The sequence below is a fragment of the Macaca nemestrina genome, chromosome 10, assembly GCF_043159975.1.
Source record: "Macaca nemestrina isolate mMacNem1 chromosome 10, mMacNem.hap1, whole genome shotgun sequence".
NCBI classification, from domain to species: domain Eukaryota; kingdom Metazoa; phylum Chordata; class Mammalia; order Primates; family Cercopithecidae; genus Macaca; species Macaca nemestrina.
The window spans coordinates 121,125,633-121,142,780 of NC_092134.1; the positions used below are offsets into that span (position 1 = coordinate 121,125,633).

Below are 17,148 nucleotides of genomic sequence, written 5' to 3' on the forward strand. Positions count from 1 at the left end.
GCAGACAGCTACAGATAAAAGGTTAAATCTTTCCACAGGTAGCTAGTCTATGTTCACCTTATCTTGTGTAAAGTGTCGATTTACTGAGCACAAGACATATAAACAATTGACCATTCCCTTACCTGCTAGCTTTTGTCTTGCGACATGTGTATTCAGTAATGTGACCATACATTCCCATTTTCTCCTCCAGCCTGCTTTTCCCCTTTAAGTATTTAAGCCCTCAAAATCACCTTTGGAGAAAGGCCCAGGCCTGTCTCCTGGGTGCATCCTTCACCTGGATAAGGTAAACTTCCAAATTGATTGAGACCTATATCAAGTATTTTTTGGTTTACAACCCAATCTCTGTGGCCCTATTCAACTGGATAGGACTACAACTGTAAGTAAATTTATATATATGTGTGTGTGTATATATATATATATATAAAATATATATTTTATATTTCATGTATATATAATATATATTTTTTATTTTTTAGATATATATCACTAAAAAGTGACTATGATTAGTTTCTTGATTTCTTCAAAGACTTCTCTGTGGGGATTAAAAGGCTTTGACATGGATTCCAGGGTTTTCAATTCAAAACAGAGGTGACTGTAGTCAAATAACTCTAGTGAGTCTTGGTTTCTTCATTTAGCACTGTGCTTAGCAGTACTTTTTCCCTGTTTATGAAAATGCCAATATAATTTAATGCCTCATAATTTTGTGACAAAAGCAAAAGGCAGAATTATTACCTTTACCAATTTGCAAATGAAAAATTAAATGATCTTCCCAAGTCATCAACTAGATTTTTGGACTAGGTCTTTTGACTATTACAGATCTCTTTTCCATCAGTCTCCATTACATAGGTTATCAGAATTCATAACAATGCTGTTCTTTAACAAAAGAATATTTAAATGGATCAAGATTGTAAAGTGATTCACAAGATATTAATCTTCTAGAATTATAAGTCAATTCTAAGAAGATTTTTAGATGTTATTTATTGCATATCTTTTTTCATTTTAATTCTATTTATAAGTGTCTCTTGATCTATCAAGAACCAAAGGGAAGATACCAAAATATTTCTAAATGTTCCACATTAATAAACTCTTTGCTTTCCCTCTAAGACCTGGAACACAACAATAATGCCCACTGTCACCACTGTTATTTAACATAGTAGCCTTAACTACTAAAATAACATAGTTAACACTACTTATTATGTTAAATAACACTATGTTAAATAACACTATGTTATTAGTGTTATTTAACATAGTCCTAGTTTCGGATACAAAAGAAATTCCTCTTCAAAGGTTTGGCTTGTTCAGCTCTTTGTTCTTTGTTCCCTACTTCCAAGGCCAAACTAACTTCCTTATCCTTTGTGCCTCCCTGTCTTGGTTTCAGTAAACAACTTTCCTGCCAGTCCTTATCTACAGAGCACACATCTGTTACCCACTCTGTAAATTACCTCTCCCATTGCCACAACTCTTCCCTCCAAAACTGCCCTTCCTGCCAGTGTCACCGTATTCCTATACCTTTCAAGTTAGCCAGTTGGGTTCAACTTAGATTGTGCAGTCCAACTCCAGCCAGTGGAGGCAGGACACAGTAGCAGGGACAAACTACATAAGAAACTAAAACCCCTTCACTCCTTTGTTCAGTGTGCTCTCCTGGTGACCAAACTTGCAAGCAGCACCCTTCTGCAGAAGTAAATTTGCCTTACTGAGAAATCCTTTAAGTGCTCGTTTTCTTTGTGACTCCGAGCTTTACTTTCAACACGTAGCTACAGCAATCAGACAACAGAAGGAAGAAAAGGGCATCCAAATTGGAAAAGAAGAAGTCAAATTACTCTTGTTTGTAGATTATATGATCCTATATTTGGAAAATCCTGAAGACTCCACAAAATTATTAGAACTGATAAACAAATTCAGTAAAGTTGCAGGATACAAAATCACCATACAAAACTCAGTAGCATTTCTAAATGCCAATAGTGAACAATGTGACAGAAAATTTAAAAAAGCAATCTCATTTACAATAGCCACACATAAAATTAAATGTCTAGGTATTAATTTAACCAAAGAAGTGAAAAATCTCTATAATGAAAACTATAAAACACTCTTGAAAGAAATTGATGAAGACATCTAAAAATGGAAAAATATTCCATGTTCATGGTTTGGAAGAATGAATATTCTTCAAATGTCCATAATACCCAAAGCCATCTATGAATTCAATGCAATCCCTATCAAAATACCAATGACATTCTTCACAGAAATAGGAAAATCAATCCTAAAATTTATATGGAACCATAAAAGACACAGAATAGCCAGAGGTATCCTAAGCAAAAAGAACCAAACTGGAGGAATCATATTACCTGACTTCAAATTATACTACAGAGTGGCCAGGCACAGTGGCTCACACCGGTAATCCCAGCACTTTGGGAAGCCAAGGCAAGCAGATCACGAGGTCAGGAGATCAAGACCATCCTGGCTAACACAGTGAAACCCCATCTCTACTAAAAATAAAAATAAAAAAAATTAGCTGGGCATGGTGGTGGGCACCTGTAGTCTCAGCCACTCAGGAGGCTGATGCAGGAGAATGGCATGAACCTAGCAGGTGGAGCTTGCAGTGAGCCAAGATTGTGCCACTGCACTCCAGTCTGGGCAACAGAATGAGACTCCGTCCCAAAAATATATATATATACACATACACACACACACACACTACAGAGTTACAGTAACCAAAACAGCATGGTACTGGCATATAAACAGACACAGAGACCAATGGATCAGAATAGAGAACCCAGAAACAAATTCACACACCTACAGTGAACTCATTTTTGACAAAGATGCCAGGAACATTCACTGGGGAAAAGACAGTCTCTTCAATAACTGGTGCTAGGATGAAACTAGACCCCTATTTCTAGCCATAGGCAAAACGAATCAAAATGAATTAAAGATTTAAATCTAAAGACCTCAACCCATAAAACTACCTCAAGAAAATATTGGGGAAACTCTCCAGGACATTGATCTGGGCAAAAATTTCTTTAGCAAATTTCTTACCCCAGAAACACAGGCAACCAAAGAAAAATTGACAAACGGGATCACATCTAGTTAAGAAGTTTCTGCACAGAAAAGGATACAATCAACAAAGTGAAGAGACAACCCACAGGGTAGGAGAAAATATTTGTAAACTACCCATCTGTCAAGGAATTAATCACCAGAATATCTAAGTAGCTCAAACAACTCTACAAGACAAAATCTAATAATCTGATCAAAAGGTAGGCAAAACATTTCAATATACATCTCTCAAAAGAAGACATATAAATAAAACACAGGCAGAGGAAGAAGTGCTCAACATCACTGATCATCAGATAAATGCAAATAAATACTACAATGAGATATTATCTCACCCCCAGTTAAAATGGCTTATATACCAAAGACAGGCAATAACAAATGCTGGTGAGGTTGTGGAGTAAAGGGAATTCCTTGTACACTGTTGGTGGCAATATAAATTAGTAGGACCACTATGAAGAACAGTTTGGAGGTTCCTCAAGAAACTAAAAATTGAGTTACCATGTGATAAAGCAATCCCACTCCTGGGTATATACCCAAAATAAAGGGAACAGTTTACCTAAGATTATCTGTACTTCCATGTTTGTTGCAGCACTGTTTACAATAGCCAAGACTTGGAAGCAATGTAAGTGTCCATCGACAGATAAATGCATAAAAAAAAGTGGGACATACACACAATGGAGTACTACTCAGCTATAGAAAGAACGAAATCCAGTCATTTGCAACAAAATGAATTGAACTGGAGATCATTATGTTAACTGAAATAAGCCTGGCACAAAAAGACAAACATTGCATGTTCTCACTTATTTGTGGGATCTAAACATCAAAACAATTGAATTCATGGACACAGTGAGTAGAAGGATGGTTACCAGAGGCTGGAAAGGGTGGTGTAGGTGTGGGGGTGGGGGGATGGGGATGATTCATGGGTACAAAAAATAGTTAAAAAGAATGAATAAGACCTACTATTTGATAGCACAAAGGGTGACTATAGTCAATTACTTAACTGTACCTTTTAAAATAACTTAAATAGTATAATTGAATGGTGTGCAATTCAGTGAATAAAGGCTTGAGGGAATGGATGCTGCATTCTTCCTTATTTGCTTATTTCACATTGCATGCCTGTACCAAAGCATCTCATGTACCCCATAAATGTATATACCTACTACATACCCACAGAAATTAAAAATTAAAAAAGTAAATACACTTTTATACATCAAAAAACTCTAGCAAAGAAATACCTCAATCAGATTAAAAACTGATTTAAATCAATATAGGGATATTTTGTTAATATTTTAATGTGTGCTTCAATGGAAAAATTGTAATATGAGATATAATGTTCTTTTTGAAAATTAGTGGCCTTTCTATACATAAAAATTTTCCATTAACTTATTTTAGTTTGAAAATATAAAACCCATTCTACCTTGAATCCATTGCAGCGTCTTGTTTTCTTTTTCTCTGAAGATGCTGACTCTGCTGTTTTATTCAAATGTTGATGTTGGCCCATGATTAAACTACAGATACCATGTGAATGTTTTTAATTGCTGCTGATGCTTGGTTTGAAATGATCACCTGTTAAAAAAGAAAAAGTGTAATTTATTTTACTTTAACAATATACAATTTAAAAATAGGAAAAGTCACAAGCTCAATATCAATCAATCATTCTCTAATATTCATTCAGGGCCTGCTATTTCCTGACCACAGGATGAGGGCAATGCCGGACACAGAGGAGGAAAGACAGACACGAACTCAGAGCCTAAAGAGATCATAATTTACTTAGAAAAATAATTTTTATAGAGAGAAATTTGATTTGAAACAAGTAAATAATATAAAACCACACACTAGATTGTATGAACAAAAATTTTAAATTATAGAAATTAAAATTTTTATATTTTCTACAGAGCCAGATTATAAGATTTATGAAAGCACATTTATGTTTATGTTATCCTTATAAGTTTATAAAGTGACAGATGGTGTCTTGCACATAGTGGATACTCAAAATGGGTTGAAAAATAATGTAAATAATAATAATTAGGATAGCCTCTGTCAGTTTCATAGAGGAGATACCTATGGAACCAGGCTCAAAAAGCAGAAAAGTTTGGATTTGTTTAAAAGAGCAAAATGTATTCCAAGTATCTCTCAGAGAGACTTTGGCCATGCTTGACCTTACCATCATCATGATCTTACCATATTTGGGATTTATCCATTTATTTTTCAAGAGAAAATACATGCATGTAGTTGAAAATCCAAAAAAAAAAAAAAAAAAAAAAAGCAAAGAGTCTTCCTATAATCTTCGTCCCCTTATCCAGAAATCTGATATGCATTTTTTTTTTTTTTTTTGAGACGGAGTCTCACTCTGTCGCCCAGGCTGGAGCACACTGGCGCTGGCGTGATCTCGGCTCACTGCAAGCTCTGCCTCCTGGGTTCATGCCATTCTCCTGCCTCAGCCTTCCAAGTAGCTGGGACCACAGGCGCAGGCACCTGCCACCATGCCTGGCTAATTTTTTTGTACTTTTAGTAGAGACGGGGTTTCACTATGTTAGCCAGGAAGGTCTCGATCTCCTGACCTCGTGAGCCGCCCCTCTTAGCCTCCCAAAGTGCTGGGATTACAGGCGAGAGCCACCGTGTCTGGCCCTGATATGCATTTTTAAGTAAATACATAATATTTTCCCTTTTAATATAAATGTAAGTATACCAGTACCACTGCACTCTACCTTTTTATCTTCTGTATATACTTTATATTAATAAAAGTCCTCCTCATTTTGCTTATGGTAGCAGGGTATTCTGTTCTTCATAATATATGTAACTAGTTCCATATTGATAACTATTTAGGTTATATCTAATTATTTCATATTAGAAAATGTTCTTAATATGTTATATGTCATTTTATTTATGTGTGGTCATATCTGTAGGATACATTCCTACAAGTGAAGTTTTGAAGTGGAAGCATAAGAGAAATCATAAGTTTGAGAGTTATTAAGCCCTTATTTTAAAGACCAGTAAAATGAGTCAACTTTTTATGTCAGTTGATTCTTTTATATAGAACAGTGGATTATTTATAGAGGTTTAGAGATGTATTGTTGTTCATATATATGTGCATAACACATATTTATGTATATAAAGTATATAAGCAGATACATAACATAGATACGGGTATATGTTATGTATATAGCACATATATGTAGATATATGCTATGTAGTTGCTTATATAGATACCTTAGATATGTGAATATCTAAGTATGTAAATATCTAAGATATCTATGTAAGTGTCCGATTTGTAATAGTACACTGATTATACAATACGTATGATATAGGTTATATGTACAATTGATTGTCACTTTCTGCAATAATTTTGTTCCATAAAGTTGCTGGGAACACTGAATTTGCAAATATTAATCTGTCATTCCTAGAAGAGATACAGGTTTAGGTGACTGTGCCTTTGGTCACAACATTTTCATCAACGGATCAATACATAACTTAATACATAATGTCTTCTGTATGTTTTTGTTCAAAGACACTTTAGTATATACTGTTGATTCATTAACATTGAATTAGTGGCCAATAGCACTGTATTTCATGCCTGAAGGAAACTTACATAGCATATGTACCTCTTCTGTCAGGCACTCTTGGAGGAAGGAACATGGGACAACACTTCAGGGCTATGCTTGAGGCCAACTTAAAACAGTAAACTCAGCATCACAAAGCACAACCATGGAAACAATGTGGCGATAAATACACTGTGAAGTTTATAGTATGGGAGCTGAGACAGGAAGGCAGAGCTTCACTTTGTTCCATCTCAACCGAAACAGACCAGCTCAAAATTTTTCACCACTCTGCTCATGCATGCCAATGATCACAAAAGCCCAGCAGTATTAATTTTGGTGTCACAAATAAATTTTAGTGTTTAGACAAATTTTCTAATATAGAATCTGTGAATAATGAAGATCTACTGCATATTTTATGCATTAATTTACTCAACAAGGGTTTATTGATTCTCTATTATAAATGTATAAAAACCATAATATATATCATGCATATTTAGTGAATAATGCATGAATATGGAAATAATAAATATCTAAAGATAATATCACTTATGTATATGTGACTGTATATAAATATACTCACGAATGCAGAAACCCATACCTATGTATCGCTAAGAGAAGTTCAATTAATCCACTTTTTGTATGTCTTTTGTAGGTGAGGTGAGGAAAAAATCAATAGTTTGGTGGTCTCAAGGTAATAAGCAGCCCCTTAATAAATTTACACCACTTTTTCCATGAATATCCCTTTCTGTTTTTTTTTCTTCATAATTTAAAAGTTGGAAGATACTTATTTTTTACCAATTAATTCTATAATTGCAAATCTTTTTGAATGACTTGCAAGATAGATAGTCTTCCTTTAGCTTTAGACTTTTCTTTTTCTTTATACTAAACAAATATTCTTGATGGCTTGAAAACTATTATCTCACCCCTCAAGCCTTGTTTCTTTCAACTGATTAACTTCCAGTTGTCCTGTCTTCCAGCTTGCTTTGTTTCATATGCATATCATGTCCATTCTTGGAATCATTCATATATCCCTCTTACAACAAAAATAAAACTTACACTTCCTATTTGAGAGTCTTCACAGCCTAAATCAATCCTTGTTTTCAGTCCCATTCCCAATACAACCATAGGCACTTGCAGACTTATGGAACCACTGTCCCAAGAAGAAAGCTCTCTATCTTCATGTATATGTCTTCCATTCCTGGAATGTCCTTCCCTATCTCTTGACTGTAATGTGGCTCCAAATCACACCACTTTAATGTTTCCCTATTTACCTCCAGTTGAAATAACCTCTCTCATCCTTCTGTACCACTGGAGAACACACCTGAATAATCATTACTTTTTTCTGTTATTTCCCTACTTTCCAAGACAACTGTTACACACCTCTCTCTTTTATGTTCAGATAAAATACTTAACCAGAAAAATAGGAAATATGGGCACTTGGTTCCTCATCTCTCAGAAAGGTTAAATTGTATCAAGTAGGCCGAGCACAGTGGCTCACGCCTGTAATCCCAGCACTTTGGGAGGCCGAGGCGGGCAGATCACTTGAGGTCGGAAGTTCGAGACCACCCTGACCAACATGGAGAAAACCCCGTTTCTACTAAAAATACAAAGTTAGCTGGGTGTGGTAGATTACACGCACATGCCTGTAATCCCAGCTACTCTGGAGGCTGAGGCAGGAGAATCACTTGAACCCACAAGGACTAGGTTGTGGTGAGGCGAGATTGCGCCATTGCACTCCAGCCTGGGCAACAAGAGCAAAACTCCTTCTCAAAAAAAAGAAAAAAAGTATCAAGTAAGTACAAAGTACCTAGGAAACGGGAATATCAATTTAGTCTTGAATAAATACCACACTTTTTACTTCACTGTAGCATTTTAAGCCTTATTTAGAAGCATTTAATATATTTTGCTCTGAACATATTATTTCTGAATTCCAAATTATTGACATAAATAAATTTTGAGGACACAATATGTTTATAAGACAGAGCCACAGGCATTTGGATATAGCATTACAACTCTTCCCTGAACAGAACAGGTCAGTTCTTCACAGTTTGACTGGGCTGAAGTAGACGGCAGAATCTTACCAGCCTCTGCTTATTTCTGTTAAGCTTTTCATATTTAAGGGATTATAGAAAACCAGTGCAGGTCAAGTGACCCAGTTTCTAGCATGTATCTATGGAACTGAGGTGGATAAAAGGGAAAACAGCATTTCTGAACTTCTTATATTGTTCAGAGGAGAGACTTTCTGCATCCCCACCTTACTTTCACAATAAAAACAATTGTGTTATCAGGGAAGCAACCTTCCTGAATGGGTGAAGGGGACCAATATTTACTGAGTTGTTGATTCTTTCCAAGAGCTGTGTTCAGAAGATTTTTTTATCTTATTTGAACAGAGATAAAAAAGTTATCTAGGATATCTCTCTCCCCTCACCCTAAATCAAACTTGAGTTGAATGGAGGAAAGTGAGGGGATTAAGTGACTTTGAAACACATTTTCCACCCTCCACCCAACCACTCCGACTTATTCAGTTAAAGTGAAATCAAAGAAATAGAGAGCCTGGTATAGTAATTCTACACAGTTTATGCAAATAATTGTCTTACAGTGTATTTTAAGAGAGTAACTACAAGTCCATCCTTTCAGACTTCATGTTTCATTTGTTTAGAAAGCAATAGAAATAGGACTTCAATCTTTATTTTTCACTTTATAAAGGTACGATTTACTCTAATTTATCTTTGAGTACATAAATCTGAGGCTCTTCTATTTCTGGAAGGGATAATTACTAGGCTTTTAGGGCTCAGAACACTAAGTGTGAAGAAGATGCAGAGCATAAAATTTGTAATATTTACCATAACTACCAAAACATTTTCACTGAAATTTGTTAAAATTTCTTACATAAAAGAAATGTTTTAGACAACCTTGACAGTTCTTACCTGGACTTTGAATGCTACAGCAACTGCAACAAGTCCATCCTTTTTCTGATGTTAAAGTCTCACTTTAAATGGTTAGTTGGCTTTTTGTTTGTTTGTTTTTATGAGTCCAATAATGATTAACCATCTTATTAGGTCAATGTCCTAGACAAATAGAAAAATATACCTAGCTAATTCTAGGAGTTCAACGCAGAAGCCTATCTTTTAAAGGTTATATCAATAATTTCTCAGAATGTACACATTATTTTTATGTTAACATTAGAAAATAAATTATTTCTGGGAATGACATTTCTTATTCAATTAAGTTGGTTGCATAAGATTTTTTTTCTTTAGAAATACAAATACAACACATTATCCAAAGTATTTAAAACTGTTCCAAATAGAAAATAAGTCAAGGCGATTTTTAAAAATATCCCTACAGGTTACATTAGCATTCAGAAAATAAAACATACCCTCTCTGCTTGTTACGTGTGTATGGATCTAATATGACATACATGGACACTGGATATCTCACATGGAATACTAAATTGCCAATTAATTACAAGACTATTCTTCTAAATGACAAAAATCAAGACTGGTTTGTATGATATATTCCTTACATCAAAGCTTAAAGGAAGAATGGTCTCCTTCTATTGACTTGGTTTTTAGAAAATGGAAGACCTTGACTCACTTGAAACTTTTCTTAAGTAAAGATGAAGTCAAATTAATTAATTCAGTAACTCAAACATTTTTGACTCCCTACTATATCCCAGGCATATGGCTGTGTTTTAGAAGTGTACCATAATAATATAAATAATAAACAGACTCTTCTCTCACATGAATATATATATACACACACACATGCATGAGTGTATGTACATATGTATGTATGTGTATGTGTGTATGTATAGAGCAAAGAGAGAATGCATGTATGAAAACATTGTTACCCCTTATCACTGACAGGACAGTTGTTGATACAGTTGCAGCAATATGTATTTAATTCTATATCACAGTTATTTGATAGATTAGGTTTTTGTTTTTGTTTTTGTTTTTGTTTTTGTTTTTTGAGACGGAGTCTCACTCTGTCGCCCAGGCTGGAGTACAGTGGCGCGATCTCAGCTCACTGCAAGTTCTGCTTCCCGGGTTCAGGCCATTCTCCTGCCTCAGCCTCCCGAGTAGCTAGGACTACAGGCGCCCACCACCAAGCCCGGGTAATTTTTTTGTATTTTTAGTGGAGATGGGGTTTCACCATGTTAGCCAGGATGGTCTCAATCTCCTGACCTTGGGATCCACCTGCCTCAGCCTCCCAAAGGGCTGGGATTACAGGCGTGAGATCCACACCCGGCCTAGATTAGTTATACACCTGGTTAATTCATGGAAGTATTAGAACAATGAAAGGAACCAGAGTGTGGAGGGAGAGAAGAATTAGAAAATGTGGGGAACACTGAAATGTAGACCTGGGGCAGGGAAAATTAGAAGTAGGCTCCCGAACACGCCTCTGTTGAGTCAGAATCTACTGGGGAGCCTTTGTCAAAAGTGCCATCCAGCCCCACACCCAAGAGATTCTGACTCAGGAGTTCGGAGATTATGTTTTTAAATAAGCACTTAGAATAATTTTTACATACTGTCAGCTTTTGAGAACCCTTATAGCAGAGATACTAAACATTTATTATCAATTTTATGGCTTTTCTTTTATTCGGAATAGGAAGACAGTTTGGGTGTTCTCATGCTAATGGTTTTCTCGTCACACATCCATTTCATTCAAGACACGTCAATTTCATTTGGGACAAATATATGCATAGAATGAAGATAAAACGGTACAAATTAACTGAGAAACTTACTAACTCCTAAACTAAAGCTATCAGTGGTAAAATTCTGGAATGTTTTCAGAAGTCGAAGAGCATTCTCTGTGCCCTTTCTCCTTCCTACATAAGTAATTAGACTTTCCTTTTTGTGGGACTTGTGGAAAAAATAAGAGTGGTCAGAGGAAAGATATTGCAACACTTTTCTCAAGATAAATATTATGCTAACAGCCAGGGATCAATAGAACTCCAAATTTGCTTACAACCATCTGCTTATGTTTGTTGTTGCAATAATCATCACAGTTCTGATGAAATATTATGGGCTTTGAAGTTTGATAAACTTTGATAGCAATGTCTCTGCTACTTAACAGCAGTATAAACTTCAGTAGGTTATTTCACCATTCTAAGCATCAATGCTTTCATCCATTAAGTGGGAAGGCTATAGTTGTGATAAGGATTTGCTCTCCGTAAACTGCCTCACCTAGTAGCAGACACATTATAGATTCGAAACCTAAATAGAGTCATTGTGTGGCGTTTGCATATTGTCAATTTTTAAAGCAGTTAACTCTTATTAAAAGAGTAAAAGTCAAGTCTCTGAGACATGTCCCCAGCAATTTTTCCTAATAGTTTTTAGTCTCAGACTCTCGGATAGGTACTGGGTGCATATCCCAAGAAGGAGACTTCAGGCTCAGAGCAGACCTGCCATTGCCTACCCACCTCACCTTCCTTAGCTGGTCAAGAGGTAATTACAGAAAGCTGCACTCCCTGGAAAGAACCCCTATGTCTCCATACCCACTAATGGTCAAAGTTCTGGCATCATTATGACTAATCTTATGGCAATTATCTCTCTTAATGGCAGTCACCACCGTAAGAAGGCAGGCGCCAGGTGCGGTGGCTCATGCCTGTAATTCCAGCACTTTGGGAGGCTGAGGCAGGTGGATTACGAGGTCAGGAGATTGAGACCATCCTGGCTAACACGGCGAAACCCTCTCTCTATTAAAAATACAAAAAAATTAGCCAGGCGTGGTGGCACGTGCCTGTAATCCCAGCTACTCAGAGCTACTCAGGAGGCTGAGGCAGGAGAATCGCTTGAACCTGGGAGGTGGAGGTTGCAGTGCGCGGAGATCGCACCACTGCACTCCAGCCTGGGTGACAGAATGAGCCTCCGTCTCAAAAAAAAAGGAACTTCCTGATCACTCATCACCTCTTGTCTAATCCCAGCGTGGCTATGCACATTTTTGCTTTTGCCCCCATCTCCTATCTCTCTCCCAATCCTGAGCCAAAACTCTTTTCTTGAGCTTTCTGGAATGCATAACTAATAACGAATGAAATTCTCCATACTTTCAGCCTCTTGTAAGAATTCTTCTGTTTTCTGTTTTTCCCTAACTCTAACTTGGCCCTTCGCTGCCTCTTCTGCAGCCGGGATAAATGTGGGTTGCTTTATGTTCCATATTGCTCCAAACCAGACGACTGGTTTCCAATTTGCCTTACTTTGCTACCTTCTTCTCATTTTCCCACCCTTTAACCTCAGAATTTATAGTTTTGAATCTCATATCAAAAGATTCTGCCATTTATTCTTCTTCTTGAGATCATGAACAAACCCTCAATCACTCTCACTCACTTCACAACAATTTTAGTGCTTGGTTCAAAGGAAATCTGTCAAAATATTACTTCTGTTTTAATTATTGGTGATTTCAATGATCATGAAAATAATCGTTTTAATTCTCTAACTTCTTGGTTTTCTTTTAACCCTCCCTTCTTCAATGATCTTACCTTCTACTTACTCCTATGTAATATGTAATAACAGCAAGCCCTCCTTAATATCAGTTTCAAGGAATGGAGCACTACTGCCTATCTTTCTAGCTCACACTCAGTAGTACCCTGGATACAACAATGCTTTCACTGACTAGTATCTATAATCCATAGGTTAATTTTGCCACAGATTTCACTGTTTCTTATCTCATTCTGCCTGTTAACCTGCGGAGTGGATGGAGCTGAAGAAAATCCAGCAACCATGCTGACTTTAAATTTATTATCATAAAGCCAAAATTGACCTTTTATTTTGCCTAGAAGTCACAGTTGTTTTGTTTTTTTTTTTCTAATCCGTGTCATTCGTTTTCTGAGTAACTGTTTTGTACCTTCATATCGCTCCTCAAAATTCTAACATGTGGTTTCCTCTCTCTACCTTCAGCTGATGACCTATTTCACCGCCTAAAATAAAGAAGAAACCTTCCAAAAGCTCCTGGACCACATCTATACAGGCAAAGCTTCAGTACCACATGTTCCACCTTGATGAATGTCCATGTGTAAGCTAAGGCCAACCTACACTTGTGTATCAGATTGCCTCTTTTCCTTGTGTTGGCAAGGATATCACTTTCCCCTTTCTAAAGAAATATCCCCAGCAACAGGTTAGCACGCTGTCATTTTCCCGTCTCTCAACATCTCTCTTTGGCTTCCACTCTTTATATTGATATTGCCCAATTTCTGTGCAATTTTTACAGAAAAAAAAAGTCTCATTTATAATTCTTGTTTTCAATCTCTCTCCTCACATTCTCTCTTGAACACACACCTATCAGGTTTTTGCCCCCAACTTCCTAATAGAGTTATTCCTCCTAAGTCACAAGTTACCTAAATGCAACATGTAATTATCCTCATCTGATTTGAACTATTCACAGCATTTTTCAGAGCTGAGGATTCCCTCCCCTGGCAATACTTTCCAGGGCACTATTCTTTGTGGTTTGCCTCATCACTTTCACCGACTTCTCCATTTACGTGTCCTTTACTAATTTTTTTTCTTTTTTCATTTCTTAGGCTTCTTAATTGAAGCATTTCAGTATTCAACTTTTGCGTGTATGTGTATGACCTTGTCGAGTCTCACGTCTTAAAATATCATCTCTACATTCATAATTGCAAAATTTGTATCTGTGGCCAAAGCCTTACTCCTGAACTTTAGATTTATTTCATCTCCTCACCAGTTCCCTGTATATCTGTAATAGGAATCTCATACTTAACATTTTCTGAACAGGTATCCTCATCTTCCTTTCTCAAACCTCTCCTCCTGGAATATCCTTATTTTAGTACAGGCAATTCTATCCTTCCAGTTGTACATACACATGCAAAATATTGAAATAATTCCTATTCCTCTGTTGGTCATGCTCATAGCAGGCTCAAATTTCAAATCATACCCAGAATCTGACTACTTTTCAACACCTCCACAAGTTTTACCCTGGTCCGAATTATTGCCATACCCTCAAGCTTGTACCTCAGCTTGTCTCCTGACCTCTCACAGCCCTGCTTCCCCAACCTCACTCCCCTGTGTAAATCTGAAAACAGCAGCCAGTGTCATCATGTCAAAACAAGCCATATCACGTCACTGCTTTGCTCAGAAACCCATCCCCTCCCCACCAGTGGCTACCCACATCGCTTAGCATAAAATCTAAAGAACAACCTGAAGGCCCTATAAAGTATACCTCCAATACTGAGTATCTTTGATCCTGTTGTTCTTTCTGTCTGAAATGTTCTTTCCCAATAGCTGCATAGCTCACTCCCTCACCATGTTCTAGTACCCACAAAAAATGACACTTTCTCAGTGAGGATTTCTGTGACCATTTTTTTAATAATTACTCCCTCTGACACTCAATATACCTCTCTAGTTACTTAAATTTTCTCATTATTTATCAGACTATGATTTTTGCTCACATATTTTGTTTATTGTCAGCCTTCATTTGCCTCAGCAGCTATAAATTTATACTACTGAGTAAGCTCTAGAAGTTCAAGGATGTGTTTTTCTCTTTTTGTGTTCATTGCTGTATCCTCTGTGTCTAGAATAGTATCTATCCCCTAACAGATGCTCAATAAATATTTTAAAGGAATATATAAATTAAATTTCCATTTTAAAACAACTTAGAGCAACTAAGTGATATTAAAACCAAGATTTAATCTGGAATAATATTTAAAATGATAAGGAAGTTGGCTATAATTGTATATGACACAGTTATCCAATCATCAATGGTCATAATATTAAAAAGTTGAAAACAGTCAACAATTCATTTTGCTAAAGAGTCAGACATGACACTGATGCATACTACGTTAAGAAATTCTCCAAGAAAATCCTATTCAAAATCTTCCAACGGCTTCCTAGCTCACTTAGAATAAATACCCAAGTCCTTTCTACATCCCATAAGAATCTATGGAATCTTTTCCCCGGTTATCACTCTGACAACATTTTCTACAAGTATTTCCTACTCAGACATTACTACCCAGTCACACAGACTTCCTTAATATTCTGTAAACATTTCATCTATATACTTGTCTCAAGTCCTTTTCACTTATTCTTCCTTCTACACAGACTATTTTGCCTCCAGATGTCCATTTTTCACTTCAATTATTTTTCTGCTTGACCACTGCTGCCTTGCAGATGCTTTCCCTGACCTATATAAAAATGTAATATTTGTAATTCTTTAATGTCTTGCCCTACTGCCCCCTCCATATGTCTTAAAATTACTTGATTTTATAAAATATGTTTGTATATTGTCTTTTCCCCAGTAAATATAGTCAACAAAATGGCAGGAACTTCATCTTTTTTGTTCCATCATTTTCTAGTATCGTGCTTGTTGTATTATTGAAACAACAGACATTTTGAATCAATGAGTCAGTTATGCCAGCTGCATGGATCCTGAACATGTCTGACACACAGAAAGAGATTAGCATCTCTCCTTGCTTCTTATACTTTAATGCTTTAGCCCTGTGGTCTTCAATGTGGCACATGCATTCTCTCAGAGAAATGAGAAGGCTTTCCAAAGGATGTGCAAGTACAGATAAAGTTTTAGAAAAAATTAACAGTTTCATGGAAGAACAATTTATATGCAGTAAAATGCACATACATAATGTATACCATTAACTGAGTTTTGACATATGCATTCAGTCATGAAACAAAGATAATTAAGATAATGGTCACCCCAGAAGTTTTCTTCTGTCCCTTCCTACCACTACCCACCTCAGACTCAATCACTGAACTGCTTTTGTCACTATAGATTAATTTACATTTTAAAGAATTTTATATTAAGGTACGTCAAACAATAGGTACTCCTTTCTGCTTGACTGAACTTAATTACTTCCAGGTTCAACCATATTGTCATAGATATAATACTTCATTCCCTTCAATGTTGATTAGTATTTTCTTTTAGTTGTTGTTGTTTTGTTTTTTAGATGGAGTCTCCGTCTGTCTCCCAGGTTGGAGTGCACTGGTGGGATCTCTGCTCACTGCAAGCTCCGCCTCCCAGGTTCACACCATTCTCCTGCCTCAGCCTCCAGAGTAGCTGGGACTACAGGCGCCCGCCACCAAGCCCGGCTAATTTTTTGTATTTTTAGTAGAGACGGGGTTTCCCCGTGTTAGCCAGGATGGTCTCCATCTCCTGACCTCACGGCCTGCCCGCCTTGGCCTCCCAAATTGCTGGGATTACAGGCGTGAGCCACCGCAACCGGCCAGTTTTGCCCTGTTTTTATTGGTATGTTTGTCTTATTATTGAGCTGTGTTTTTTATATGTCTTCAAACAAGATGTTCGTTGAATGTATGTTTGCAAATATTTTCAAAAGCAAATGTTTACAATTTAGAGCAAGTCCAACTTGTACATTTTATCTGTACAGTTTCCCTTTTGTATTCTATGGAAGAGGGTTTTCACATAAGGTTTTCACTGCCAGAATGAAAGTGAATATGATTTTCCCATGTTGTTCTAGAGGTTTTATATTTTACTTGTTACCTTTATGCTCCATTTTTAGTTAATTTTGGCAGAAGATATAAGGCAAGGGCCAAGGTTTTTTATTTTGCCTATTGCCATCCAATTTTTTCAGCATTATTTG

At 36.5% G+C, this 17,148-nt stretch overlaps 1 protein-coding gene across 5 annotated transcripts in view; it reads right to left on the minus strand.

Moving 5' to 3' along the window:
• LOC105481244 (solute carrier organic anion transporter family member 1B3) overlaps positions 1–9,600 on the minus strand; it is a 106,882-nt gene extending 97,282 nt beyond the window's left edge. For 4 of the 5 annotated variants that reach the window (XM_071072096.1, XM_071072098.1, XM_071072099.1 and 1 more), the window contains exons 1-2: positions 9,512–9,600; positions 4,463–4,611 (exon numbers count right to left, since the gene is read on the minus strand). In XM_071072096.1, coding sequence (XP_070928197.1) covers positions 4,463–4,546 — 84 coding nt within the window. In that variant the 5' untranslated portion in view covers positions 4,547–4,611; positions 9,512–9,600. The remainder of the gene's footprint in view (positions 1–4,462; positions 4,612–9,511) is intronic. The other variant, XM_011740683.3, reaches the window with a different exon arrangement.
• Positions 9,601–17,148: the final 7,548 nt, after the last annotated feature.